At 36.0% G+C, this 13515-nt stretch overlaps 1 protein-coding gene across 1 annotated transcript; it reads right to left on the bottom strand.

Annotated features, from left to right (window-relative positions):
• Nucleotides 1-6413: 6413 nt before the first annotated feature.
• Olfr868 (olfactory receptor 868) lies at nt 6414-9478 on the bottom strand. Its single transcript, NM_146559.2, has 2 exons — nt 9281-9478; nt 6414-7347 (listed from the first exon to the last, which is right to left on the bottom strand). The coding sequence occupies exon 2, from the start codon at nt 7341-7343 to the stop codon at nt 6414-6416; it is 930 nt and encodes a 309-aa protein (NP_666770.1). The 5' UTR covers nt 7344-7347; nt 9281-9478.
• Nucleotides 9479-13515: the final 4037 nt, after the last annotated feature.

Here is a 13515-nt window from a genome sequence, read left to right as displayed (position 1 = left end):
TTTATTATTCTTTGAAGGGCTGGATTTGTGAAAAGATATTGTGTGAATTTGGTTTTGTCATGGAATACTTTGGTTTCTCCATCTATGGTAATTGAGAGTTTTGCTGGGTAGAGTAGCCTGGGCTGGCATTTGTGTTCTCTTTATGTCTGTATAACATCTGTCCAGGATCTTCTGGCTTTCATAGTCTCTGGTGAGAAGTCTGGAATAATTCTAATAATCCTGCCTTTATATATTACTTGAACTTTTTCCCTTACTGCTTTTAGTATTCTGTCTTTATTTAGTGCATTTGTTGCTCTGATTATTATGTGTCAAGAGGAATTTCTTTTCTGGTTCAGTATATTTGGAGCTCTGTAGGCTTCTTGGATGTTCATGGGAATCTCTTTAGGTTTGGGAAGTTTTCTTCTATAATTTTGTTGAAGATATTTGCTGGCCCTTTAAGTTGAAAATCTTCATTCTCATCTACTCCTATTATCCATAGGTTTGGTCTTCTCATTGTGTCCTGGATTTCATGAATGTTTTGAGCTAGGATCTTTTTGCATTTTCTTTGATTGTTGTGTCCATGTTCTCTATGGAATCTTCTGCACCTGAGATTCTCTCTTACATCTCTTGTATTCTTTGCTGATGCTCGCATCTATGGTTCCTGATTTTTTTCCTAGGGTTTCTATCTCCAGAGTTGTCTCCTTTTGGGTTTTCTTTATTGTTTCTACTTACATTTTTAGATCCTGAATGGTTTTGTTCAATTCCATAACCTGTTTGGTAGTGTTTTCCTATAACTCTCTAAGGGATTTTTGTGTTTCCTCTTTAAAGGCATCTAGCTGTTTACCTGTGTTTTCCTTTATTTCCCTCTTAAAGTCCTCCATCATCATCATGAGAAGTGACTTTAGATCCATGTTTTGTTTTTCTGGTGTGATAGTGTATCCTGGACTTGTTAAGATGGGAGGGTTTGGTTCTGATGATGCCAAGTAACCTTGGTTTCTGTTGCTTCTGTTCTTATGCTCGCCTCCTGCCATCTGATTATCTCAAGTGTTTGCTGCGCTCAATATATCTGATTGGAGCCTGTCCTTCCTATAATCCCAGTTGATTCAGGACTCCTCAGAGTCCAGCTTTCTCTGTGATCCTTTGATTGTGGGCTCCTGTGAACCTGAGATTCTGGGTGTGTCAGAGTTTTTGGCAGTCAAGCTTCTTCTGAGACCCTGAAATACTGGTGTGACCCAGCTCCTGTTATCCTGGGATCCTGTTGTCCTAAGATCCTGGGCGTATTACAGTACCTCGAAGTGGTGTCTCCTTTGAGGACTGTAAAGCTGTCTGGTCAGTGATCCTAAGATCCCGTGGAGAGTCCTCTGGGGACTGTGGGGTGTCTGCCGATTTTGTGTCCATGGTGACCTGGTGCTGGAGCTGGCCAGAAGGGACTTGTGCCCTTGGTCAGGCTGGTTTTTTGCTTCCCTTCTGCTGTCTCAGGTCCTGCGTGATTGGATTGGAACAGGTGTTGTGTTCCACTCACCGGAGATCCTAAGATTGCCAGGAGAGTCCTCTGGGGATTATTGGAGTGTCCACTGACTCTGTGTCCTAGGTGACCTGGTGCTGGCGACGACCGGAAGAGACTTGTGCCCTTCTTGTGTAATTCTTTAAGGGATTTTTGTGTTTCTTCTTTAAGGTTTTCTACTTGTTTAGCAGTGTTTTACTGTAATTCTTAGGGATTTTTGTTCTTCCTCTTTAATGCCTTCTACCTGTTTTGCCATGTTCTCCTGTATTTCTTTAAGTGAGTTATTAATTTCCTTCTTAATATCCTCTACCATCATCATGAGATACAATTTTAAATCCGAATCTTGCTTTTTGGGTGTGTTTGGGGTATCCAGGACTCCCTGAAGTGGGAATGCTAGATTCTGATGAAGGTGAGAGGTCTTGGTTTCTGTTAGTAATATTCTTATGTTTGTCTTTCGCCATCTGGTAATCTCTGGCATTAGTTGTTCTAGTTGTCTCTGGATGGAGCTTGTTCCTCCTTTGATTCTGTTATCCTCTGTCAGCACTCCCGGGAGTCCAACTCTCTCCTGAGTCTCAGTGGTCAGAGTACTCTCTGCAGGCAAGCTCTCCTCTTGCAGGGAAGATGCACAGAGGTCTGGCACTCAGATCTGCCTCTTGTCTGAAGATGAAGGCTGGAAATGGGGCCTGTCCCAGAAGCTATGTTGCTTCTGCAGTCTGTACACTCTCCTGTGCAGACTGGTCTCTGAGGGAACCCGGGATACAAGATGGCTTTCTCACCTGCTCTTAGTTTTTATTTTTTTATTGGCGTATAAAGGTTATTGATTTTGAAAGGTATCAATTATCAGTGTTTTTGACTAATTTATTGTTATTATTGTTATTTGTGATAATGTGTGTGTGTGTTTATGTATATGTGTGTTTGTGTTTATGTGTTAATTAATTAATTAATTAATTTTACATTCAAGATTTTATTCCCCTCCAAGTGACCCTCTGACTGTTCCACATCCCATACCTCCTCCCTACCCTCATTTCCCTGAGGATGTCACCAACATCTACAACCAATCCATCAGACCTCTTAACTCCCTGGGACCTCCAGTTTTTTCAGGGTTAGGTGCATCTTCTCTGATTGAACCCAGACATGGCAGTCCTCTGCTGTATTCTTCATGTTTTCATGTGTGTAGTTAACCTCTTTAGATTAGAGTTTTCCTCCTATTGCCTTCTGTATCTGTATCTGTATCTGTATCTGTATCTGTATCTGTATCTGTATCTGTATCTGTATCTGTATCTATCTGTATCTGTATCTGTATCTGTATCTGTATCTGTATCTGTATCTGTATCTGTATCTCTCGCTCTTGATGTATATATATATATATATATATATATATATATATATATATCCTTATATTTAAGGATGTATCTATATATATCTATATAGATATATCTTAAATTTGGTTTTATCATGAGGCATTTTATTTTTCTATGTTTTTTTTTCATTAATGTTTTGTCTAGGCTGGTACCTGTTATCTATTAGAGCCTATAGAATATCTCTCTAAGTCTTTCTGGATTTTAGACTCTCCCTTGAGAAGTCGTGTTTAATTCACATAGGTAACAGCCTACTTGCTTCCCTGGCTGGAGTAGCTTGAGAGTTCCCACAGAATACCTGCTGAAGTTGGGGGTCTAAGACCATGCAATGGTTAGCGATCAGGAGTTTAGGAGGGGAAGATCTCTTTAGTTCACTGAAGATGGGGGCATGGGACAAGGGCAACATTAGCAAATGGTCTTTTGAAGAGCTAGTAATGAGCCTGGAATACTGCAATTGGATAGAAGACCTAGGTGAAAATTTGTAGTTTTAGTTTAGCTTTTATTCCCAGTGAGGTTGCTCATTGTTGCTTTTAGGTAACAATAGTTACTCAATAGTTACTGTTGTTGCAAAAGCATTAACTTTTAACAAAAGCATTAACTTTTATCCTGTTACCTTAGATCCTTTCTGTATTTTACATAATTTTTGTAATTTAAATTTTTTTCTAATGAGGTCTCATAGTAAATTCTTGTTGATAGGATTAAGAGAAATGCATGGGATATTTTAGTGAAAAACTAACTTGAAAGAAAATAATTTTCTAAAGATGATTTTCTTTCAAGAATTTGAGTGTAATTAGTACAAATGAATGTAAATTTAACAATGCTTGCCTTATTTTAATTCTTTTTTTCTGTTTGTGTATATTCTTTGACAAATTAGTACTTGCACACACATATTGTACCATGTTAATTCTCACTCCTCATCCATCATTATCTCTTACCCACCTCTGTTATCACCCATTCCTCTTTACAGATCTTTTTATCACACCAACATATACCAGTACAATCCAAAATATCATAAGCCCATACTTTAAAAACTTATTCCAACAAACTAGGAGTTCTAAAATAAATGTATAAATTTCTAAGTGCATATAAACTACCAATGTTCAAACAAGGGAAGATAAAATGGGCACATCACAATGAGCAGGGAAAAACCTGGCTTAAACAAAAATACCTGCCAGGTATCTGTACATTCTTCTGTGTTGTTTATATAATTTGATTCATCTTTGTATTTTTCCTATTTCTTTTGCTTAATTTGGCTAAATGGTTATCAATATTCTTCATGTTTCTCAAGAATCAGCTCTTCATTTTAACCATTTTATTTTTCTTTGTTTCTATTTCATTGATTTTTTTCCCTGACCTTACTATTTGTTTTTATTCATTAGTTTGGGTTGGTTTCCTTTTATGTTCTCAGGCTTCCATAAATCATTCAGTTATTAATTTGTTATAGATTAGATTTGTAATACCAATGTTTTGAGTTCTAAGTTTAAACTTTCCCATCAGAAATTCATTCAACCACAGGTTCTGATGTGTTGTGTGCTCATTTTCATTTGAACACAGATGAATTCTCACCCATATAATTATATGAGAAAAATTATTTTACATGTTTTTACATTTGGTTCCATGTAAAACAGTGGTCTTTTGAATGTGTTAAACAGTTTTGCTACTTTAAAAATTTATAAAAGAATTTACAAGCTGGGAACACAGCAATTAACATTTAACTTAAGTACTTTGTATGACTAAGTTATCAAAAAAGGAGAAGACCTACATCAGTAGCATCTCATACATATTTTCTTACTTATTTGCTTTCCTCCTTGCACCTCTCTTGCTCAACCCCTTTGTTGTCTTACAATGACCTTAGTTAGTTTCTCTATTACTCACGAAGCAAATTTCTGCCAGTGATATTCCATGTGACAAAAACAAAACAGAACAAAATAAAACAAACTGACGTGAAAGTGTACAAATGAGGGAGGCTTCTCATACTAGAGTTGACAAGAAAGTAAAAATGTATACAGATTGAGCTCAACAGAAAAAAATAAAACCTCAATGTTTAATGCTCAGCCTATGATTTGTAAAGAGATGTCACAGATGCAAACATGATCCCAGATTTCTTGACCAAAGAACCATAACAATTTACACACAACCTCTGTTCTTTTATATAAAATAAACCGAATGTGCCACATATAAAATAGGGAAGTCAAGTAGAATACATGATGATAGATAGATACTGATCTAAACAACAGAGCTCTTGAGCTTAGAACTTGGAAATCAGAAGCATCCTTCATAATTGTTTGTGTTGTAGATACTGCTGTACCACCATCCTCATTTTCATAATCACACTAAAATTATTTTATACTTTTAAGGATGAGATTATTGAGAGATATTTTCTGTTTCCCTATATAAGATGTTTATAGACATATACTCAGCAATAGATGAAAGTATGTTTTGAATAAGATTCCTAGGATGCCCACATCAACCACTACCTAAAACTTAACAAGTCCCATACCTTAAACTTCACATATTATAAGCATATCCTTCTATTCAGTACTCAGTGTTAGTCTTGATGATGAAGAAACAATGCTTCTGATATTTTTTTCATCCTCACCTCCCTGGGTACTGGGTGATTTTCATTGTGTGCCTCATGACTAAAGATCAAGGAACACAGTTCAAGTGCACACATACCGAAATATGCTGGCCAAACTCTCAAGGCTTCTTCTTTATGATTGGCATGAGAAGATAGGAGCATTGTAAAAAAATAAAAAAGAGGAGACATTGGAATGGAGCCTAATATAATTAGATGAGTCCAACTTTGGTGTTTGAGACACTGGATGATTAATCTGCATATTTGACATTCAATGTACAGTGCTTAGAAATAGTCAACTGAGTTCACATATTGTAGTTGATTGAGGAGAGGAGACAGAGTAAAAAGATCTAAAAGAAGAGGAGAGACATGTGAAAGAATTAGAGGAGGATAAAATGAGTAAACAAATGTCCACAAAGGTGGTGGGATCCTTTCTCTACTCAGAAGTAAACTTAATGTTATAATTATATAAATTACGTTAATTTCTTTTAATTTTCTTTTCAGTTTCAACTGGTTTTATAGTGTAAGGTGTACATAAGAAAAACAAATGGCTGTGACAATTTTCAGGGTCTTACTTAGTATGGTCACATTCACAATTTTCAGCAACCTTCACTATCATTTAACCCATAAATTTAGTTGACCTTTGAAACTGGATTTTTTAGAAATTAAAAAAAAAATTCAACTGGGTGTTGTCGCACACACCTTAGTTGTAGCACTCTAGAACCAGAGGCAGATACAGAAGTTTCAGTTCAGCTTGTCTTATATAGAGAGAAACCTTGCCTCAAATAATTAAGTAAGTAGATAAACAAAGAATTTCTTCTATTGTCACTCTAGTAAAGCACCATTTTGTTATGAATAAATAAAAATGAATTAAATGCGTCAACCTTTAGAAAGCTCATGGGAACAATGTGGCAGTACACACAGTTCTCGGTGGTTAGTTTTTAAAACTTTCTTCAAACATATCAAGCTGATTCCATGGGACCTGTGACTAACCAGTTCAAAAGTGGAGCCTTTTAAGGGAATCACTAATGTCCTGATTCCTCAGACTGTAGATGAAAGGATTTAGCATGGGGGTGACCACAGTGTACATTAATGAGGCCACCACATTGTTTCCAGAAGAATGAGACAAAAGTGAGCCAAAATACTCTCCAAGCCCTGTTCCATAAAATAAGCATACCACTGCGAGGTGAGACCCACAGGTAGAGAAAGCTTTATACCTCCCACTTGAAGAGGTGATTCTCAGAATAGAAGAAATGATTTTAAAGTATGAAATAAGGATCCCTGATAAGGGAAAAACACCAAGTATGACACCAATAACATACATGAGTATGTTATTATTAAATGTGTTGTTGCAACTTAAATTTAGAAGTTGAGAAGGGTGACAGAAGAAATTGGCAATTGCCACATCTTTGAAACACTTAAGTTGTAAGGCAACCAAATTGTGAAGCAGGGACTCAAAAAGGCTAGCAGAAAAAGACATTAAAACTAAGATGCCACAGCGACAAGGATTCATGATTATTGCATAACGCAATGGGTGACAGATGGCCACAAACCTGTCATATGCCATCACAGCCAGAAGCATACTATCCATACATGCAAAAATGATAAAAAGAGACATCTGAGTGAGGCAGCCCACGTAGGATATGACTGGACTGTGGATTTGAAGCTCTGCAATCATGTTTGGGACTGTTGTAGAAATGAAGCCAATGTCAGCCAAGGACAGAATGGAGAGGAAGAAATACATCGGAGTGTGGAGGTGGGAGAACGAGCTGACAATCAGGATGATGATGAGGTTCCCAAGGACTGATATCAGGTACATGGAAAGGAACAACCCACTGAGAAAGGGCTGCAGTTCTGGATCATCAGATACTCTCAGAAGATAAAATTGTGAAACATATGTTATGTTTTCCATTTTTAGTTTCATCATTTCCCTTTTAGAAAGAAAAAATAATGATTGCAAAATGAATAAATGAAAAATGAATAAGTCAAATATAAAAATCACTCTGAATTCTAAGAAATTTTAATGTAAATACTCTAACTTAAGGTTTCCCACATAACTACAGAAGTATTTGTGGTTTCCACAAACACAATCTTTGAAGTAGTTCATTACCGTTTCATATGCTACTCACTTTCTTAGGTACACAAATAATTTTTCTTCATGCATATGAGCCTGGGTAGAAGGCATTATATACCCATGTACATCACAAGAATTGGAAGCACTATATGAACACTAAATTATTTGATACAGTCATACAGTCAGTGTATGCTTGTAAAACCCATGCTTGGGAGATTGAGGCAGAGGAAAGTCTAAAGGCTTATTACTTTAGAAATGGAGGAGGAAACACTGGGGGAGGAGGAGGAGGAGGTAAGCAGAAAAAATGTGTTAGGGAGTGAACATGGTCAAAGTTCATGCTACACTTAAAACATAATTGTTAAATCCAATATTGTGTGAAACAAGTATATCATAACAAGATTTTAAATTGGTATCTATTTGTCAGAATAACAGAAAGAGTTTGAGACAGTATGGTTATGTAGAAAGTGTTTTTTTTCTCAAGATTAAAGTTCATAATTTATACTTTTAAACATTGTAGCGTGCCAGTTACCCCCCAGGAATTAAGCACTATTCTTACTTATCTCTTAGAAGGATGATTTATAAATTATTTAATATGTAACTTATAGCTTTGGCTTTGATAATTTTCAATTTTTTGTAAAAATGGTTTAATAGTTGAAGATAATTATTTGATATCTGTGACAACAAATGTAACATTGACATTCACTCTTCCTGGTTAATTAAATAATGTAAATTATATGAAGTCCCTTTGGAAATTAAAACCTTATATAGGTTTATTTGTATCGAAACAGACAACCTACCACTTGTTTTTTAAAAACTCAATCCCATGTTTTGTCTTAGCATTGTCATACTTTTTTGACTCTAAGATCTGTGATTGGTCTTTAAAATTCTTAGTACAAACCTTCATATTTCTAACATACACACCTTAAGAGATGTGTAGAGGTTTGCATACCTTCTTCATCTGCATTGAAGAGAACAGAGCTGATTATTTTGTCAGATCATAGTGTATGAATGGGGAAAAGTAAAGAACATAAAGCACAAGATCTAATTTAACCTTCATCAAAGGACCTCTGTAAACTGTAAAAGGATAAAAAGGAATTTAAAGTACTTACAAATAATGTCAGTTTCCTTATGTACAAGGCATACATCATTAGTACCTACTTTATATGATTATGTTTTAAAAATATTTTAGAGAAATGACAAGCAGTACTCAGTCTCATTAATAAATATATTTAACTGGATTTTTTAAACACATCCACATGTTCAGAATACTGGTACCATTACTGAAATTTCAGAATTCATATTTTAGGCCTTCAAAGTATGTTAGTTTAGATGAACATGTTACTGTGTGTTTGAATATTTATGTAGAAATGATGTGTTATAATTACTGGTAGTAATAATAAACAATGTTTATGGAATATTTTATAAATGTCAGAAAATATGCAAGATTAATTTTCATTCTAATAAAACATGAATACAAAATTTGAAATCTGAATACTCTTTAATAGATTACCAATTTTGATATACACATGTATCATAGAGCCGTAGTTGGTGAAAACCAAATTGAATAAGATGTCTGATACCTCAATTAAAGTGACATATATATCAGAATAAAATAGATTCTAGTCTTGTTCTTACTCTTACTCTTTCTTACTCTTACTCTTACTCTTACTCTTACTCTTACTCTTACTCTTACTCTTATTCTTATTCTTATTCTTATTCTTATTCTTATTCTTATTCTTATTCTTATTCTTATTCTTATTCTTTTATTTTTATTCTTCCCTACTACCTACCCAAATTGTCAGGTTTGAAGACTTGTAATAATCCTCTTCATATCTACCATCTCTCAGCACTTATTCAGTCAAGCTACTTTCCTTCTAAGTTATGAAGAAACAATGAAGATTCAAACGCACCACTATGCCTACTAGAGTAGTCAGATGAAGGCTACTCTCTGTAACCAGGATAGATATAGAGTTAGAAGCGTCTACAGACTGATTACTGACCATTCTATGGTCTTGAAGGCTCAGTGCAGCATTTCATAATTATACAAATGGGACCAGGTTGTACTAGTCCCTGCAGAATTTGTATTAATTGTAGAAGAATAGGAGAAAGTGAATATCCACAGTATGACTGTGGGCTCACTGTACTTAGGTTAAACTATTGTATATAAACTTTGTGTGGTTCTATGTACACTAAAAATCTAACTATTTTCATTCTGCTAATTGTCAGGAACTTGGCACAAATCTATGATTCAGCAATTTATGCTACAAAAGAAAAAGATTTCCTAATTTTAGACAAGTCAATGTAGAAGAATTTCCAATCAAGTGGCACTTATATGTGGAGACAATATACCATAAAGTGCTTATTATTATAAACATTTATACACTTTGATGATGTCAAATTTAATCCCATTGTTGTAAAATAATCAACATGGTACATCTGAATCTTTTCATTTTCCCACACAGAATGAAATATTAATAAAATAATTTTCATATTGATGTTAAAATCTTGAAATGACCCAACAAGCAGCTGAAAGAGTCAGATGCAGATATTTGCACCCAACCAATGGACAGAAGCAGTTGATCCCTGTTGTTGAATTAGGGAAGGCTGAAAGAAGCTGAGGGGAAGGGTGATCATGTAGGAGGACCAGTAGTCTCAATTAATCTGGACCCCCGAGATCTTTCAAATACTGGATTACCAAACAGACAGCATACACCAGCTGATATGAGACCCCCAACTACAGTAGAGGACTTCTGGGTCTGTGTTCATTCAGAGATGATTCACCTAACTCTCAAGAGACTGGAGGCCCTAGGAAGTTTAGAGGTGAGGTGGAGTGGAGGGTGTGTGGAGGCATTCATGTGGAGACATGGTGGAGTGGGGAGGAGGTGTGGGATGTGAAGCAGCCAGAGGGTGAATGGAGGTCAGAGGATGGAATATGGAGCATAAAAAATAAATTATAAAAAGAAATAATAACAAAGTAATTTTCATATTGATGTTACAATCTTGAAATCATTACAAAAATTCAAATTATGAATCTAATGTGTTAAAGACTTATTAGCCTACACTTATGCTCTATCCATTTTTTATTCAAACTGTACTGAAAAGGATGCTTTATATTTGGAGGTGACACTGTGCTAGCAAAGTCTACTAAACACCCTGCTGACAATTATTTTCTCAAGTCATAGGTAAAGATAATCAGGCTGTCATTTATAAACTCACCATCCTCATAGCTAAAATTATGTCAATTATTGTTAAATTGATCTGAACAACTATGTGATTTCATGATAATAATGGAAGAGATTTTCTACTGGGCCTTCCTATAGCAACACATAACTACTGAATCAAGTTTTATTTATGCTAAATTACAAGCTACTTTATATAGTTATTTGTCTAGAATGCTGAACCTGTGGGCTATAATTATGAATTCTATGAGATTCCAACAGGATAGAATTCTGACACAAGATTGATTACGAGTTTGTGCTTCTATATATCTCTTGAAGAAAACAACACATGCTCCACTATGTTCATAGCAGCCTTATTTATAATAGCCAGAAGCTGGAAAGAACCCAGATGTCCCTCAACTGAGGAATGGCTACAGAAAATGTGGTACATTTACACAATGGAGTACTACTCAGCTATTAAAAACAACGAATTTATGAAATTCTTAGGCAAATGGATGGATCTGGAGGATATCATCCTGAGTGAGGTAACCCAATCACATAGAACTCACTTGATATGCACTCACTGATAAGTGTATATTAGCCCAGAAACTTAGAATACCCAAGATACAATTTGCAAAACACAAGAAAATGAAGAAGGAAGACCAAAGTGTGGATAGTTCATTATTCCTTAGGATAGGGAACAAAACACCCATGGAAAGAGTTACAGAGACAAAGTTTGGAGCTGAGATGAAAGGATGGACCATCCAGAGACTGCCCCACCCGGGGATCCTTCCCATAATCAGGCACCAAACGCAGACACTATTGCATATACCAGCAAGATATTGGTGAATGGACCCTGATATAGCTGTCTCTTGTGAGCCTATGCCAGTGCCTGGCAAATACAGAAGTGGATGCTCATTGTCATCTATTGAATGGATCACAGGGCCCCCAATGGAGGAGCTAGAGAAAGTATCCAAGGAGCTAAAGGGGTCTGCAACCCTATAGGTGGAACAATAATATGAACTAACCATTATCCTCCAGAGCTCGTGTCTCTAGCTGAATATGTAGCAGAAGTTGGCCTAGTGGGAAAAGAGGCCCCTTGGTCTTGCAAACTTATTATATGCCACCAGTACAGGGGAATGCCAGGGCCAAGAAGTGGGAGTGGTTGGGTACAGGAGCAGGGTGGAGAGAGGGTATAAGGGACTTTCAGAATAATATTTGAAATGTAAATGAAGAAATATCTAATAAAAAACAAAAAGAAAAGAAAAGGAAAGAAAACAAAGGCAGGACAAACAAGCATTATAGGAAATCATCAAATCTCTTAAAGGATGTTAAGAAAGCCAAGTCTTTAAAATAGGAAAGATTAAAAAGTAAAACATAAATAATAATAGAAATATAAACATCAATATTCATTTTATCAGCCAGACAAAAATGTACAGAAATAAGTGGACAGTTTACACATAGTTATTATTTAATTTTTAAGATGAATCATTCTCCATTTTCTATATATCTAGCAATGGGTGTATTCTGACCATGAGTTTATATATTATAATATTTTTAAAATTTCTTTTTCAGGAAATTTCTATGTAGTTTTCAGTGTGTTCTTGAAGCAGAATCTATTTAGGTTACCTATCATTGGATCCATGGATAGCCATCCTCAAAATTACATTCATCCTGACTTTATACCAAAATGTAAAATCATATAGGTGTTATTGACTATATTTTTGCACTTATAACAATATTTATACATTCTTATTGAAACTTGATGTGCATATACTTAATTTCTTAAAATAATATGCTTACTGTGAAAATACTGTTCTGTACATAAATTTGTTCACTTAAACAAAATTACAATAACAAGAACCAGAGAGGTGTTAATTAATTTTCACATTAAATCACCGACTGATCATTTCAGAAAAAAATCATTATTACAAACAAAACTTTGAAGAAATTTGAAGGACCTTAAGAAGTACTGAAATACACTACTGTCATATTTTCCTGCTTCTGTGTGCCCAACCCCAACTTGAGGGGACTTTTACTGCCCAAGAGGAAGCCACGTCAGCCCAAAGAACAGGTGAATGATCCACCTGCCCTTAGAACTCCTTTACTCCCTAGATTTTGGATTCTGTTCCCAAAGATCCATTCCATAGCCCCATGTCCCATCCAAACCCTGCCAGAGTTTCCTTCCACTCCTATCCACCTGGCCCCACCTTGAAGAGACTACTTCTGCCCAGGAGTAAACCAAGCCCATCAGAAAAACAGGTGAGTGACCCACCTGCTCAAGGAACTGTCCTACTCTCTAGATTTGGTTCCCAAAGACCTACTCCCTGGTTTTCCCTTCAGCTGTTGTGCCCTCGTCCCCAATTCAGACAGACTTCTGCTGCCTGGGCGCAGGCCATGCCAGTCAGAAGAAGAGATATAGGCCACAACACTTTGAAGAACACTTGTGGGCCAAACAAGCCAGAAATACAAATAGGTGAAATCAGTTAGATACTTCCTGCTGGACCAGACACCACATCAGCTTCCAGAACCACAGATAGGCAACCCAAGAGTGGACCTTCTTTACTTATTCAGTGTCAAAAATCTAAGAAAAACCAACCAACCAACCAAACCAACTAGCCAACCAACCAACCAACCAACCAATATAGGTGACGGAAACTATACAAGTCCTGAACATGGAAATAGAAGCAATAAAAACACAATCCACTCTCCTCTTCATCACTTTATCCCACCATAAATCATTCAGTGACCCTCTGCTGCAGGAAGGTCAACCTAGCCCTCAGAAGTATAGCACCAACTTAGACAGAAATTACCTACTCCATCAGAGGTCATGCTATCTACCAGACATCCAAGCCACAAAAACAAGA

This window comes from Mus musculus, chromosome 9 (assembly GCF_000001635.26).
Source record: "Mus musculus strain C57BL/6J chromosome 9, GRCm38.p6 C57BL/6J".
Lineage (NCBI taxonomy): Eukaryota > Metazoa > Chordata > Mammalia > Rodentia > Muridae > Mus > Mus musculus.
The sequence above is the reverse complement of the archived record's forward strand: the minus strand, read 5'-3'. Positions and strand labels throughout refer to the sequence as shown.

Bases quoted from the DNA above. Each gene is read 5' to 3' on its own strand.
- Olfr868 (NM_146559.2), bottom strand. From the start codon at position 7,343: ATGATGAAACTAAAAATGGAAAACATAACATATGTTTCACAATTTTAT.